General features: G+C 45.4%; 1 protein-coding gene across 2 annotated transcripts in view; it reads right to left on the reverse strand.

Annotated features, from left to right (window-relative positions):
- Positions 1-17,126, reverse strand: part of Mtf1 (metal regulatory transcription factor 1) — a 47,469-nt gene that overhangs the window by 11,983 nt on the left and 18,360 nt on the right. For both annotated transcript variants that reach the window (XM_048434466.3, XM_048434465.3), the window contains exons 3-7: positions 16,752-16,990; positions 15,833-15,964; positions 12,752-12,825; positions 12,017-12,153; positions 6,295-6,372 (exon numbers count right to left, since the gene is read on the reverse strand). In XM_048434466.3, the coding sequence (XP_048290423.1) occupies positions 6,295-6,372; positions 12,017-12,153; positions 12,752-12,825; positions 15,833-15,964; positions 16,752-16,990 (660 nt within the window). The remainder of the gene's footprint in view (positions 1-6,294; positions 6,373-12,016; positions 12,154-12,751; positions 12,826-15,832; positions 15,965-16,751; positions 16,991-17,126) is intronic.

Genomic DNA, 17,126 nt, shown 5'->3' on the forward strand with positions numbered 1-17,126 from the left:
TTCTACATACAAATGAGATTGTAATCTGACTATTACCGCTATAATTTGCCACATGGAAACTCATGTTAATTGAGCCAAAATGATTTCATTTTTAAAAAGAGAAACTCATGCTAGGGCTTAATCCCCATAAAGCTTAGGAAGTGGGGATCAGATAAGATCACCGCAATGAGGTCTAACACTCAGTGCTACGGGCTTCACAAAAGAGGAAGAGGTCAGGCCTGACAGCACAAGCCTTTAATCCAAGCAACTGGGAATCAGAGGGGGATCTTTGTCAGTTACAGGCTAGCCTGGTCTATATAATGAGTTACAAGATAGCCTGTCTAAAAAAACAAAAAAGAAAGAGAAGAGAGCAGGATATACACACTCAATCTTCCTGTCAAAAAGGCTACTACTAAAGCCAGATATGGCACACATCTTTTATCCCAGTATACAAGTGTCTAAGACAAGCAGCTAGAAACTCCAAGGCCCAGTTCAACCTGGGCTACATGTGGAGTATCCTGTCCCCCAAAATAAAGGAAGGGGGTAAGGATTCAATGTATTTGCCATGCAAGCTGAAGATCTGAGTTTGGATGTCTAGCACCCACACCTCCACACAATAAATGAATAAATATAAGCATGACAATAACAAAAGGCACATACAGTGGTGCATGTCTGTGATCCCAGCACTGGGGAGGCAGAGTCAGGGGGATCCCTGGGGCTTGCTAACCAGCCAATCTAGCCACAACGCTGAGCTCCAGGGTCAGGAAGAGATCCTGTCCCAAAAACTAAAGTGGAGAGAGACAGAAGAAGACAATTGATGACGACCTCTGGTCTCTACCAGCATGAGCTCAACTGCACACCTGCACACACAGGAGCACACACACATCCTGCCCATCATGCCTGCACACCTGCACACACAGGAGCACACACACATCCTGCCCATCATGCCTGCACACCTGCACACACAGGAGCACACACACATCCTGTCCATCACGCCTGCACACCTGCACACACAGGAGCACACACACATCCTGCCCATCACGCCTGCACACCTGCACACACAGGAGCACACACACATCCTGCCCATCACGCCTGCACACCTGCACACACAGGAGCACATACACACATCCTATCCATCACGAATGCACACCTACACACGCAGGAACACATACACACATCTGACCCATCAACTCTGGGCTTCCAGAATCACGAGCTAAAGTAAATATCTTTCTGTAAAACTTAGTATGTGGTATTGTGTTATCAGCAATAGAAAACAGACTGAAACAATTCCCTGCAGTTCCCACCTCTTCTGTAGCAGTGACATCCTATCTTTCAAGGTCATTACATAGTATCTATGACATTCTAATATGTACCACAGTAAGAAATCAAAGCAACCTAAGAACCTCAGTGACAAAAAACAGTGAAAGCCCTATACTTAACAAAAGCCAGAAGTCAAGGGCATTTAAAAATGAAAAGGCGGAGCTGCAGAGGTGGCTCAGTGGTTAAGAGCACACATTGCCCTTGAAGATCGCAGTTCCCAGTACCCATGTCTCACAAACACCTGGAACTCAAACTCCAGAGAAATCCAATGCCGCTGACCTCCATGGGTATCTGCACCTATCTCGCCCATACACACAAAACTTAACAAAATGAAAAGAAGCTATAATTCTCCTGTCCACTGTCCATTTCCGTCTCAGAGTCCTGCATGGCCAAGGCATCAGCCCACAAAGTCTGGGAAAACAGGGTGGCAGCAGGGTAGGGACTGGAAAGCTATGGCAGTCTGCAGCAGATGCATCCGAGTTGTTTAAAGACTTCAGTCAAACGCATCCTGGAACAGTTACCAGGGACCCCCACAGTTTAAGTCAGGGTTAAAACACAGATTTTATGTTAACTGCAAATAAAAGTAACTGAAAGCAATCCACCTGGACATGGTGGCTCTTGCCTATAACCACAGAGTACTGGCGGCTGAAGATGAGCAGGTCTGTTAAAGCTGGTCTGATTCCCTCTGCTGCAAAAACCAGTGAGGGGTTGGGTGTGGTGGTAGCGGCCTTTAATCCCTGCCAGCATTGGGAAGCAGAGACAAGAGGGTCTCTGTGAGTTCAAAGCTAAAACAAAGCCAACCCACCAACCAAAAAGAATAAGGGGGAAGCATAGTCACTGACTGGCAGTATGGGGAGCGGGCGGCAGCCTGTGCAGCAACTCGGGTTCCCTGCCCAGCTGAGTTAGGACTCAGGCCAAGGCTGCTGTGACTTTCAGATTCTGCTGAAAAGTCAAACACACACACACACACACACACACACACACACAGAGAGAGAGAGAGAGAGAGAGAGAGAGAGAGAGAGAGAGAGAGAGAACAATTCTATTTATCACATACACACATATACACTTCGCATGCCTATCTAGACGTATAGCAGACACAAGTCTACGGAACCCTTTCGGATGTATACAGACAGTGTCCTCAGAATGAGTGTGTGTAGAGAGCAGAGGCTGAAGTTGACTGAACTTTACCATGCTTTACTTTTATTCATTTTCAGGCAGTTCACCAGACATAGAGCTTGCCCATTTGCCTAGACTGGGGCTTACAGGTGTGCACTGCCAAGTATGACTTTTATGTAGGCGAGAGATCCAAACACAGGTCTGGAAATCCACTTCGCTCACTATTCCACATCCCCAGCACCCCATCTTTTATTCTGGTGATGTCTTGGAAATGTTGGTGACGAGCTGGGGAGAAGGCGCCATTACTATCAAGCATGAGGACTTGAGTTGAAGTCCCTAGCGCGCGGGGTCTCACACACACACACACACACACACACACACACACACACACACGACCTTGCAATACACCAAAAAAAAAAAGAAAAGAAAAGAAAAGAAAAGAAAAAGGAAGGAAGAAAGGAAGGAAGGAAGGAAGGAAGGACCTGAGCACATATAATTCCAGTGTTGATGGAGGCCAAGACAAGAGAATCCCATCAGCTCTAGTTCCAGAGCAAGATGCCTGACATCGCCCTTTGACCTCATCTGTATACAGATATGTACACATCACACATACAAAAACAGGAAGGAATAGAAATATTGGTTATGAAACCTAATGTTTTAGTTTTTTTCTATACTTATTTTTAGAGAGGCCTTCACTGTGCAGCTCCAGCTGGTCACTATATAAATCAACTTCAAACTTATAGCAATTCTCCTGCCTCTACCTTCAAAGAGTTGGGATTACAGGTGTGCAACACCACACAGGGCTACAATTAATTCTTTTTATTTCTTTTCTTTTCTCTCTCTTTGGCTTTTCGAGACAGAGTTTCTTTATATAATAGCTCTGGCTGTCCAGGAACTCAGAGATCTGCTTGCCTTCGCCTCCCAAGTGTTGGGATTAAAGGTGTGTGCCACGATCACCGCTCAGCTACAATTAATGTCTCAAGCCGAGTGTTTTGAGAGAAAGACAAACAGAAGCAAGCGTCAAGACCAAGCCATGAGAACTTCCTCCATCTGTGCCAGAGCCACGGTGCGATGACTCATCGGGCAGCTTAGGTATGGCTGTGCCCCTCTGTGCATGCACAGCGCTCCTCGATGAAGGTTCCAAATCACAGAACAAGAAAGAGGGAGGCAGGGAGAGGAAGAGCCAGAGAGAGGGAAGGGTGGGTACTGAAGCCCCCATCAGGCTTCAGAGCAAAACTCCTGGAGAATTAGTGGGAATGACTCTCCAAAGCAGAGAGAGGTGAGGACAGGCTGAGCTCTGGCTCAGAGCAGGAAAAACAGCAGGAGCTGTCCAGGACCAGGTGACGTCAGAGCTCAGCAGCAGGCCTGGAGGTCGCCCTCGGTCCAGCCCCTTCTCCAAAGGCCGGAGCAGACAAGTTCCTTTCTAGGACACATGCACTCAGACACCCTCAAGATGATAATGTCATACAATTTACCATTTGATCACACCACGCCCCAATTATTAAGAAATATCACATTAGTCCAACTGTTTTAAGGAACTGTGATCTTGGTTTGACAGATTGAAAAAACTTTTTCCAAAGCTGGGCTACACACAGGGTACTAGGAGCATAATAGTTAGACTGGGGGATATGATTCCTCTCTTGCCACAGGTAACTATGCTGGAGATGGCTTCACTTTTCACAAATGTCTTAATGGTTCCCATTTATCAGTGTCTTCCCTGGTGGCCTCAGAGCTTCCCAAAGCTTCCAAGTCTTTGTCATAGTTCTGGCCAGCACGGACTTCGTAGCTACGTAATACAGTTAAATGTTGGGCTTCCAGATGGCTCTATGGGTAAACGAGACTGCCCTTACCAGTCTGATGTCCTTAGTTCAATCCTCAGAACCCAAAAGTTGTCTTCTGCTCTCTGTATGTGCTGTGATATGTATTTGTACACACAAGTCAACATTATTACACACACATGGACTAAATAAATGTTAGAGGGATACTCTACCCAGAAGTTTTAGGTTAGGTAATTCAGAGGGCTTCCTAAGACATCTGGAGTATAAACTTTAGAAAATTTGTTCTGTAATATGAATGACAATCATATGGAATATTCAATGTTTTTCATCTTTGTTATTCCAGACTAAGCTATCTCCAACTTAACAATGATTATCTTCTGGTTTTTTTGCTGTTACATCTGACCTACGAATCTTTCCATGTGGTTTCTTTATGTTCCTTCAAGTGCACACATGCACAGGAGCACGGCATACTATGGAGAGTGGAGGACAACCCCGTAAGGCTAATTCTCTGTGGCCTGGAGACTCCAGAGACTGAACTTAGCTCACCAGGCCCGAGTGGCAAGCACTTTCTCCACTGAACTATCTTGACAGCCCCTGGTTTTAAATTATCTGTCTTAATTTTCAGTTCTAAATGAACTGTGTTTTTATAGCATAGCTCCTTGAATCTACAATCTTGCTGCCTGTACCTCACACGTGTTAAGATTACAGGTAATCACTTTAATGCCCATATATCAAGCTTGACTTGGATTGTTTTATTTATTGGGAGGTTCACTTACATAGTATAGGCTGACCACAAATTACTGGCTCAGCTTCCAAAGGACTGGATTAGAGGCATGTACCCCCATACCTGGGTTTCATTTTTATATAGTTTGTACTTCTCCACCAAGACTTCCTATTTACATAAACATAGTCATTTATGTCCATGAGCAAATGCTAGCTATGAAAATTTTCTATCTGGGATGAGGATTTAGATCAGGGGTAGAATACTTGCCTAGCATGCATTGAGGCCCTACATGAAAGTTCCCAGCACAACACACACACACACACACACACACACACACACACGAAATGAGGTGGAACTCAGGGCACTGCACTTGTCTAAATCTCCAGTGCCCAAGTACACTTTTTAATATCACTGTAGCTATGCTGACTGTGTGGTTTTACGGAGAGCACAAAAGCATACACTTTAATGTATATTTCTTGTTTAGAGACAGGTCTCACTGCTCTCAGAATGTTTCCAACTGCTAGGCTCCAGTGATCTCCTGCCTCAGTCACCCCCATGGCACTCGAGGTGCGCCGTGACATCCAGGTAAGAACCTACATTCTCACAGGAGCGACCACTTATGGTATCAACTCCCACACCATAGAGAAAAGGTTATTTTGGTTCAGCATGCTGGCTCACCCCAGTGGTCCCACATCTGGACGGCTGAAGAAACAGCTTGCCTAGACTGTCCTAAGTTTGAGACTAGCCTAGACTACATTGAGTGGGACTGTCTCAAAATACAAGACAATTGAGAAAAGGAAGCATTTCCCCACAAAATTTCTAAGTCATTCAGCCTGTGTTTAAACACATTAAATTACATTATTCATTATGAAGAGCGAGAGGAAATCTAATGTGAGCATAAACCTCAAAATCAGTATAGAGAAACATAGTATCAGCTGGACTGCATACGCTCAGACCCCACGTAGTGGTCTGCTAGTGCACTGTGGAACCACAGTGACAAAGATGAGTGGGCTTGTCCCCGAGTGGAGGCCTGCGTAGCCAGCCCACTAAGGTGAGCTCGAAGGAGGAAGCAGCCTAAGGCAGGTGACACAAGTCCAGGAACTCCAATTCTGACGTCTAACTAGACCTCAAGTTCCTTGAGGCCAAGCCACACCTTCCTAATTGCATCGGAGGCTGCACAGTGGCTGCCGGAACATTATTCAGTGAATATTTGCCTAAGTTATTAAAATAAGAAATCTTCTGGGATCAAAAGGCCAAGGAATGATCTAGGCCAAAGGCATTTCCAGAGTAGCAACCGAACACAACCAGATCTAGGAGGCTTCAGCCTGGCCTTCCTCCATTTCCACAGGAATTCCTCTAGCGCCCCCTCCTACTTACTGCACTGGAATTTTCTTGCAGTTCAGAATCCGTGGACAGAAGGCCCAACTCACTCAGATAAAGTGAGTGATTTGTATCCTGTGAAAGAAAAAGAATCATAATGTAAAAAAATAAAATAAGTAAAAATTATAGCAGCACAATACACAATAAAATACTTCATTTCCAAGTCCTTAAGGTTCCAAATGTCTGTACGTGTCACTTAAGAAAGGTCGAACACATCCAAAGCAGGGGCTAAGCAGATAGTTCATTAAAAAGAAAACAAAAACAAACTTACAAACAAAACCCCTCCGTATTCTTTTTTTAAAGATTTATTTATTTATTATGGATACAGTGTTCTGTCCGCATGTTTGGCTGCATACCAGAAGCAAGCAACAGATCTCATCATAGCTGGTTGTGAGCCACCATGTGGTTGCTGGAAATTAAAATCAGGACCTCTGGAAGAACAGCCAGTGCTCTTAACCTTGGCCATCTCTCCAGCCTCCCCCCCCCATATTATTATTAGAATACCTCCGTTCCACCCCCAGTTCTTCTGAGGTAGGATGTCACATAACCCAGCATGGCTTCCAATTCTCTAGGCAGCCAAAGATGTCCTTGAATTTATGACCATCCTGCCTCCACCTCCCAAGTGCTGGGATTGTAGGTATGATACACCATGATCAACTGTTTCTTAAAGTGACTAGTAGTTGTTATTTCAAGTTTAATTTAACTTTATACGTGTGTTTTGCCTGCATGTATGTCTGCATATTATGTGTGTGTTTGGTGGTCAAGGAGGTCAGAAAAGAGCTTTGGATCACTTGAGACTTGAGCTACTGACTGCAGTGAACCTCCATAAGGGTTCTGGGAACCAAACCCAGGTCCTCTGGAGGAGCACCCAGTGCTCTAAACCTCTGAGCCATCTCTCTAGCCAGTGGCTAAATGGTTTTTAAATTACCTTATAAATCAAGCTGCAAAAAAAACACAGCATGAAATTACTAATATTTGTCTAATTTCTTTCATCATTTATAAAGTGATTTCACATTACTAATTTGCTATTCAAGTAAACTGGAGAAATATTATCTAATACTCATTTCAATTAGGAGAAAATTGATGTTATGACAAGGGAGTGCTGCACAGACACACAGCTAGTTAGCAGAAGACAAATGCAGTGCTCCTGGCTCAACAGCCAGTCAATTCTCCTTCTGGTAGTGTCTCCATACGGGCTCCCCAGGGTCCTCCTCAGAATGGGGGTGAGGGTTAAACTATTCAAATCCTGCTGCTTAGGCAACTCCGAACTCTGGATTCCCGAACATGCGGCACAGTCCTGACCCTTTGTGGGATCCTGCTTATATCCAAGTGGGAAAGACACTCCCACCCATGTATACATTCAACACATTATCCAGCCTGCTTTTCAGCTCCAGCAATCCATAGTAAACGATGAGTCAAAACCAAATCACAACTAAACCACCCCTGAGCTTCCAACTGCATAACAATGAGGTGTCTGATGCAATCTTGGGCCACCCTACCCCCTATCTCCCACAAAGCTACAGCCCCTTCCCACAGAAGTCACTCAGAGCTGTCCAGGGGATCAGATCACTTGTCTTAGTTTTGCAGGCTTATGTTCAAGTAATCCTTCTTTTTCTTTTCAAAAGAGACATATATTTTTATGTTTCAGAGTATTTTGTTGTATGTATGTAAGTCCTGGGTGCATTCAGAAGCCAGAAGAGTGCCAGATCCCTTGGAACTAGTATTGTGAGCTGCCACTCAGGTGCAGGGAATCGAACCTGGGTCCTCTGCAAAGGTAGCAAGTGTTCTTACCTGCTGAGCCACAACTTAATCCTTAGCAACATTTATTGTCTTTAACAATGGTACCAAAGCACAAGCGTGCAATAGTGCCCGAGTATTGGGTACTGTTACAGGCCAGGAACACAGTAATAAACAAACCGTGCTCTGCACTTAGGCTTCCATTCTAGTGGCGGCCACCAAAGGCACAGCGCAGGAGAGGAGTGCTCTGGGGTCAAAAAGGAAGAGCGTTTATTTTCTTGCTTCCTAGTCTCAGCTTCAGGGGCCATCTGCAGTGCAACTTTCAGAAACTGGTTCTCTATTTCTCATGTGGGGTTCCAGGAGTTGAACTCAGGACGCCAGGTTTGGCAACAATCACCTGTACCCACTGAGCTATCTCACAATACAGTTGTTTTAGGTGGTTAGAGGAAGCCTTTCATATAGAAGGTGTCTGAGTAGAAACGAAAGTAGGCATGGAGCATGAGTGTCTGGCAGAGCCCCCAGCGAGGTGAAACACCTGAGGGAAGAGTGGGTGTCTACTGCTTTACCACAAAGAGGATGACATCATGGAAGGGGGTGGACAAGAAGTAGATGATGTCAGATAAGTGACCAGGGCCTTGATGGTTACTGACAGGATTGTGACCTTTACTCTAGATGACACAGGAAGCTGCCAAGCAACCATGAGAACAGAACTTATCTGCATTGTGGTTCAGACAGAAAGGTCTCTGGTTGATGTAGGCAGGACAGCCTGTAGAAGCCTGGGCCGATGCAATGGTACTACGCAGGGAATACCACAAGCCAGGCAATCCAGGCACACACAAGCAGACTGACCGAAGATACCAGGAAAATGACTGGATTCTAGGCAGGGCTTTTGTCTGTCTGTTTCATTCTCTCAGAGCCCAGTTAGGCCTTGAGCTCTTGATCCTCCTGATTTTCCACCCATAAGTGTTAGGATTACAGGCACATTCATCACACTCAGCTAGACTTAGACATATTCTCCAGACAGAGATGACAGACGGTCTTAGTGGCTATGTAAGATGAAAAGGAAGAGGTCACCAAGATTTGGAGTTCCACCACTAGAGAAACCTAACTGCCTGTGAACTACATGAATGCTGCAAGAGAAGCAGGTCCGGGCAGTCAGGTTGTGGAAGATCAATAGTGTCTGGTGACGATGTTAGTGGGAGGCTGGACGGGCCTAGGCTGGCACTGTCCATGTTAAACTCAGGGCACTGCAGATGGTCCCTAGGCCTCAGGCCAGGAGTCATCCCTCTGCTGAACGGAGATGCAGAGATTTGCCCTTACAAGACTGAACACTGGTACACCCAAGGCTCAGTGTGATGGTTATTCTTGGTTGTCAACTGACCACACCTGGAATTAATTAAAACCAAAAGAAAAAAAAGGTTGGATCATTTGAAGTGGGAAGATCCACTTCTAATCAGGATCTTCTTGGTGGAAAGACACACCTTTAATCTAGAATAGTGGCTCTCAGAGCCCTTGTAGGGTCAACCAAACCTTTCATAGGGACCACTGAAAAACACAGACACTTACATTACAATTCATAACAGTAGCAAAATTACAGTTATGAAGTAGCAACAAAAATAACTTTATGGTTGGGGTCACCACAACATGAGGAGGGACTGTATTAAAGGGTCACAGCGTTAGGAAGATTGAGACCACTGATCTTTTGAGGTAGGAAGATGCACCTCTAAGCCGGGCCACCCCTGCTGTTGGAAGCCTATATAAAGGGCATGGAAAATGGAAGCTCTCCTTTGCCTGTTTCCTCCCACAATGGCTACCAAGTCCATTTCTTCGCTGGCATTAGTGCCTACTTCTTCAGGATTCTTGTGTATACTAAGACCAGCTGAGACATCCAGTCTTGTGGACTGAACACTTATTAAAGTCTTGCATTTCCAAGGTATATGTAAGTGTATGTTTATACGTGTGTATAACATATGTTGTGTGTGTGTGTGTGTGTGTGTGTGTGTGTGTGTGTGTATGTGTGTGGAGAGAGACAGATTGATTGAGATTGATTCTGTAAATTCTGTTATTCTCTCTAGAGAACCCTGGCTAATACACTAATGCACAAAGGGTTTGAGTTCAAGTCTCCATGCACTGCTACAAAACAAGAAACTGATTCTGACCTAAGGAGAGCAGTTCTTGTCTGGTTTTCTCAGATGAAGAAACTGAGGTGCCCAGAGCAATCTGCCAAAGGCCATGTGGTTAGTGACGGAAGAATAGTTGCAACTGGGGCTGGTGAGCACCAGAAGACACCTTCTTTACAACTCATATCACCTTGTCTCTAACAGTGCAAACCTTAAGAGGTTGGCTCTGGAGTCATACTCATTATAAGCTATGCAGACCTTGGAAGCTATTTAATTTCTCCTTGCTCCAAGGCTCTTAATCAGTAACGTGGGAATGGTGACAGCACAGAGTAGTGAGTGAGGCAGCACCTAGAATTTAACATTCAACAGATAAGAGCTATCCATTATTTACTATGTGTGTTTGGTGGGGGCTGTCACAGCACACACGTGGAGACCAGAGAACAACTTGCACAAGCTGGTTCTCTCCACGATGGTTCAGGGAATCAGGTTCAGGCCATGGGGCAAGCACCATTACCCACTGAGCCTTCTACCCAGCACTGAGAGTGCTTTTAAAGGATCCTTGTTTAAAACTAGGAACCACAGGCTTCTGAGTGTGCTGTTTCGCCAAAAATAGAAACCTTATTTCATACTTTCTGAATTTCATTATTCCGAAGGGGATCAATGAATAAGTTAGCTTGGAGCTAGGGAGAGATCCAGGCTGCAGGACTAAAAGCAGTCGAGATGATCCCTCCAGTCTCAGGTCCCTCCCTCAGCCTGCAGTTCCAGGCCAGCCAGGGGCTAGAAAGATGGCTCAGCAGTTAAGAGCACTGATTGCTCTTGCAGAGGACCCAGGTTCAGTTCCCAGCACCCACACAGTGGCTCTCAATCAGCTGTACCTCCAGTTGCAGGGACTCTAATGCCTTCTTCTGACTTCCAAGAGTACCAGGCACACAGGTGGTATATATACACAAGCTCATGGAAGTAAACACCCATCTACATAAAATAAAAATATCTTTAAAAAAAAAAAAAGCAATGCTCCTAAAACTTACAGAGGCCTCCTCTGTGCTCAGTGTGTTAGGCAGGCTCTCTCAAACCTTTTATTCTTTAATCAAAGGGGTAGGGAACCCTCCAGACTAACCCTGGCTCTCCGGTGTTGACATAGGTGTGAGGCAACACCAGTTTCCATTCCAAATGTGGTGTAGACTTATCACCTACTGCAGTCACGAATGGGAAAATGGCATTAATTTAAGAGTTCCAAGCCAGGCATGGGGCTTCATGCCCATAATACCAGCACATGAAAGACTGAGGTAGGAAAATTACCATGGGATGACATTTTTCTCTCAGAACAAAACTCCAAATCACTGGACTGGGGGGTAATAACTCAGTCCATGGATTTCAAGTCCCCAAACTTATGCTTTCTTTTTTTTTTTTAAAGCCGGGAGTATGGTGCACACTTGTGATCGATACACCAGGGAGGCCAATGTGAGAGTCTGTCTCAAAAGAATAGAAGGAAAGGACAGGCAGCAGCTGAGGGGCAGGACTTAAGGTTGTCCTCTGAGCTCAAGCCGGTGCACATGAGAGCTGTACTGCCCAATATGTATTCTTACATACGTGAACACACATGGAAGCAACGAGTGGGGGATGACACGGGAACTCAGGCTAGGCCTTGAAAAGCCAGTCAGCGGCACCTTCTTCCCCATGCCTGCTGGATGGTAACACAGCAGGGCTAAGCAGATGAACAGGGAGGCCGGTGATGTTTTTTGGCTTTCACTCTCCCATGGCAGAGGCACACAGGTCCTAACCCATTTTCTCCCTCGCCAGGTAACAGAGGACTCAACAGCTGCCCTGCAGTGCCCAGATCAGGATAGGAGACGAGAACACACCTCTGATCCATTGTGTTGTGGAAGTGCACTGTACACGGTTCCTTTGTTATCGTGACCTTTCATGTGACTTTTGAGACTGTACTGAGTGCTAAAGGTTTTCTCACAGCCGTTACTGGGGCAGAAGAAGGGTCTCTCGCCTGCAGGAAGGAAGAAGCCATGTTAGTTTCATCAGCAGGCAAGTTCTCCCTTCTAACACAGGGAAGGTCTGAGCAGGAACTGTTCACAACTGAACCAACCAGCACAGGCTTCCTCAGTCTGAGAACCCAGTGCTGAGGAATGCAGCAACCGTGGCCTGGGTCTGGAGGCCTGAGGACAAGGCTGCCGCTGCCTCACAGCTCTCCCAAAAAGTTATGTCTGGTTTCATGGCTTCAGGGTGGATTCTTGACTTAGACCTTAGATCCTTCACGAAAGAAACATAGGCACTGTAGGTGAAGGCCAGGCCGACTGTGTTCACTCTCTTCCTAGTCTTACAGGTCTCAAGAGAACCCTGGAGAGGTCAACTGAAGGTTTGAAGGGAAAATGGAAATTACCCATGCCATTACCCATGGCAGCCACACCTTTAATCTCAGCACTGAGGAGGGAGCGGCAGGGGCAGCTCTCCAGTTCTAGGCTAACGCGTTCTACTGAGACAGTTCCAGGGCAGCCGGGCTATACAGATCCCTGGCTTGAAAAACAAAACAAAACAAAACAAGAAAGAAAGAAAGGAAAGGAAATTGGAACTCAGCCTTCACTTACCAGTGTGCGTACGGACGTGAGTCTTAAGGTGGTGGCTTGCTGCAAAGGCTTTTCCACAGCCATCGTGATCACACCTAAGTAAGTTGTTTAAGACAAGACAAACAAAAGTCATCCAATAACAGAGCTTTATCCTGAAGATCTTGTACATGCGCACTAGAGAAAATGTTTGGAATGCTAAGATCAGATCAGTCACAGAGTTTTTAGAGAAAGGGAAACAAAAACATGGGGGTGGGTTGGCAAGATGGCTAGGCCAGGTAGAGGAGCTTGGATCCCTGGAATCCACAAGACGGGAAAAACAATTCTGTCAAGTTGTCCTCTCTCTCTCTCTCTCTCTCTCTCTCTCTCTCTCTCTCTCTCTCTCTCTCTCTCTCTCTCTCTCACACACACACACACACACAGAATGAATGAATAATAAATGTAACAAAAAGGGAAGGGAAAGGTGGCATATCTGGAATCAGCAGGAGCTGAGAGTCTAAGATAGCCTGTAGGTAAGGTAGTGTTGAGAGCATCCCAGCAATATAAACCTTACTAATTACTGGACAGAACTGTGCTGGCAGTGAGAGCCATGTGGAAAATCTATGGCCATTGAATTATTATGCATATCAAGAGTGGGTAAAGAGAGTTGGGTCTATAGACATAGATCTGTAATCCTAGTGCCCAAGAGGCTGAGGCAAGAGGAGGCTCACAAATTCATAGATAGCCTGGGCTAAAGAGTTAACCTTGTCTCAAAACAAGAAAAAAATGGTATATATGGAGCTGGAAAAACAGCAAACAAAACAAAACAAACAAACAACAACAACAACAAAAAACGCAAAGCACTGATATGGCTGTAATCAAGAACTAGCCATAATTCTCGATACTTAGCTGACCCCTTCCCATCTCAGACAAGGTCTCCTCCATCTCAGGCTGGCTTTGAACTCACTCTGTAGCTAGGTACAGACATGCACCATTATTCCTGGCTCACGTACCACTAAAGCGCAGCACCAGGGAATTGAGAATGCTGGGCAAGCTGCTCTCCTAGCCCCTGGATGCTTTCTTGATAATCAAAGACAGAAATAACCTCCACCTCCTCAGGACTAATGCATTTATCACATGCTTCCTTCAAGGCATCTCTCAATCCAATCTTACTTCATCTCTGTGTGCATCTGGGGCGAGGGTGTCGATCTGAGACAGGATGTCACTATGTAGCTCTGGCTGGTTTGGAACTCACAGAGGTCTGTCTGCCTCTGCATCCACAGAGATTAAAGGTGTGTACCACCATGCCAGTGTGTGCGTATTTTTTATCTGCTTTCTCAAGGGCAGGGTATCGGTAGTTCTTCACATTGCTTTAGTGGTTGCATAGCAGGAACTTAACACTTACATACATTTTCTTATATATCCAAACATCTTATTTATTTAAGTAGAAAATTTCTTTAAAGCCTTTTGATTTTTAATCACAAATAATTATCACTGTATCTATCTAGGTCTCCTCTAATATTCAAGACAAAACTGTTTTAATCATCACAAAAATAAATGTATGTATCCGTATAGAGTAAGAGTCCCCCTGGCAACCTGGTGGGGGTATTTAAGCATCTGCAGAGAGTAACCAACTGGTCTGTAACCTCCTGTTCTTAAAGGAGCTGAGACTCAAGAATGTATCTGAGTATGGTATTAAATGGTATTGAAACCTCAATTTCATTTAATTGGTGTCTAAGAGCTAGTTGCTCCTGGAGACTTTTCAACTGCCTCCAAGTGTGCTAAGGAGGACAAGTGACTTGAAAATGGGAGGGTGGCATATTGATGCCTTAACTTTAAGCAGTGTCTCTTATCAGGAGTCAAGGACACTGTTTATGGGAAATCTTCAGCAATACATAAAACACAGTTATGGGGATCCTTACAAACTGATTACCTGATGAAAATGTCATATAATCATCTGAGGCTGCTTCTGAACACCTATTGTAGGCCTGGAACCATGCCACATGTCACATGCAATCAGAGGAAAAAGAATGGTACAGTTGCCTCACAGTTACAGACTTATTTACTGTGAACCATGCCACATGTTACAAGCAATAGAGGAAAAAGAGGATGGTACAGACTTATCGACTGTGGAGAACGCGGTTAGGGAGATGGCTCAGGAGTCAAGAGCACTTAACTGCCCTCACCGAGGACCCAAATTTAGTTCCAGCTCCAGGGGAGCTGATACTCTCTTCTGGCCTCTTTGAGTGTCAGCACACATATAACGTGTACTCACACAGATACATACTTATAAATATGTATTTGGAGGACTAGGGAGATAGCTTGGCGGTTAAGAGCACTGGCTGCTCTTCAAGAGTTCAATCCCCAGCACCCACACGGTGGCTCACAACCATCTGTAATAGGATCTGCTGCCCTCTTCTGGCCTGCAGGTGCACATGCAGAGCACTCAGACATAAAATATAAATAAATATAAAATAACATTTAAAAATTAAAATTGATATATCTACACAAAAAAATGTGGTTCTACACGTACACGAACATGAGCTATTAAAAGCAACAGCAACATGCAGGACACTGAGCCTCCCACCCTCACTGTCCCTTCTGGACGCACTCAGAAACAACTCAAGTCCCCTTTCTTAGAGAGGTCTCCCCTCATCATGCTCAGGCCACTTTGGCTGATAGCTTCAGACACTGTCTACAACTCTGTGGCTCTGTCCCACTCAACTAAAGATGTTTTGTTTTGTCTAAGGGGAAGGGGTGTTGACACTGGGTCTTATTCTGCAGCCTAGGCTACAAACCCCAGCCCTTGACTAAGGATCTCAGTACTTCCTTAGTACAAAGAAAAGTGTCTGCCATATAAGTCAACTTCAACAAACACCTTTTTTAAGAGTACAGGAAAAAAAAATGAGGCAGAATGGGTGGCCATTACCCAGGGAGAGATGCTTTTGAGTCCACTGGCATTCCTCCAACCCGCAGTAAGTGGTCACTGCTACCCTGTGGGAAGCTAACACCACCAAGTAAGGAAATGGGTCAGGGATTTTCTTCCTACTTTGAAACCTTCCTAGAGTCTACCAAGAATCCCAGCTGAGACCTGGTCAGTGACAAACTGGAGAAAGCAAGACCTACCGAAATGGCTTTTCTCCTGTGTGGGTTCGAATGTGCTTCCGTAGATCACTGAGTGTGGTGAAGTACTTGCTGCAGCCTTGAGATTCACAGTTAAACGTTTTCCCTGTGTGAAGCCTCTGATGTGCTTTCAACCTGCAAAATATCCCAGAGAAATGTCCCATGCTGAATATACCAAAGAGCCTCCCAGTACCAGCCTACTACACTGTAGGATCAAGTGCACCAGAATGCTGCACCAGTGCACATTAGCACCTGAAAGTTACCCAGAGAGGAAGGCACAGTGGCCGTGAGCACTAATTAGAGACAGACTCCTTTGGGTTCAAGTCCTGGTCCTGACCCTACAGAACTCCTCTGTACTTCTTTTCACTTAGCAACTATTCTGGGGACCAGCACGTAGAATTGTGCCTTGCACACATCAATGTTAGCCATTATTATTTCTTCCACCTAATATTAACCAGGCCCAACCCTGCTTGGCTTCTAGGATCAAACAAGATCAAGCACTTTCAGAATGGTATGGGCTGTTATTTTGTTATTTTCTGCCTCGTGCTGAAGAGTGGTGTAAGTCTCCTGACACAAACATGAAAAAAGAAATAGAAATCAAGTGGCAACTCCCCACCTCTCAGGATAGAAGAAAGTTATCTCAAAGGCTTTGTGCCAATGGGAGGACTACTCTAAGCCAACTACTAAAATCCCAAGGGCACAATGTCGCTCCCTGAGATGCAACCCTACACGTAGATGTGCCAACACTTCCACCCAGCCCCTGGTACACTTATTTAAGTAGCAGGTTTTGATAATGCATTTTAAATAGGTAAGCACAGCTATGCTTTCCAGTCCCAAAAGCTTCCATATGCATGGAAAAGGTGTTCTACATTCCCAAGTTCAGAATCAGGATGCTGGCGGATACAGCCATGGAGAGGCTGACCTGTACAGTGTGTTGAACGCCTTCTCACAGCCCTGCACGTCACACTCAAATGGCTTCTCCTTTGTGTGCACTCGCACGTGGATCCTGAGGCTGTAGGAGGTGAGGAAGGCCTTGCCACAGCCCTCCTGGTTACAGACGAAGGTGTACTCTCCGCGGTGAGTCTTCTGGTGGGTGCGCAGGTTGCCTGCTGTGCTGTAGGTGCGGGGGCATCCCTCAAAGGTGCACTGGTACCGCTTGACCTGATGAAGGACATGGATACCTTATCAGTGGGGAAACAGCTGTCCAGTCTCACTTCTCCACCCTGGGACAGGGACTCATGAAGCATAAGCTGACTGCAAACTTGTAGCCCTTAAACTTCTGATCCTCCCATGTCTG

The sequence above is a fragment of the Myodes glareolus genome, chromosome 3 (genome assembly GCF_982192425.1).
Source record: "Myodes glareolus chromosome 3, mMyoGla1.1, whole genome shotgun sequence".
Classification (NCBI taxonomy): domain Eukaryota; kingdom Metazoa; phylum Chordata; class Mammalia; order Rodentia; family Cricetidae; genus Myodes; species Myodes glareolus.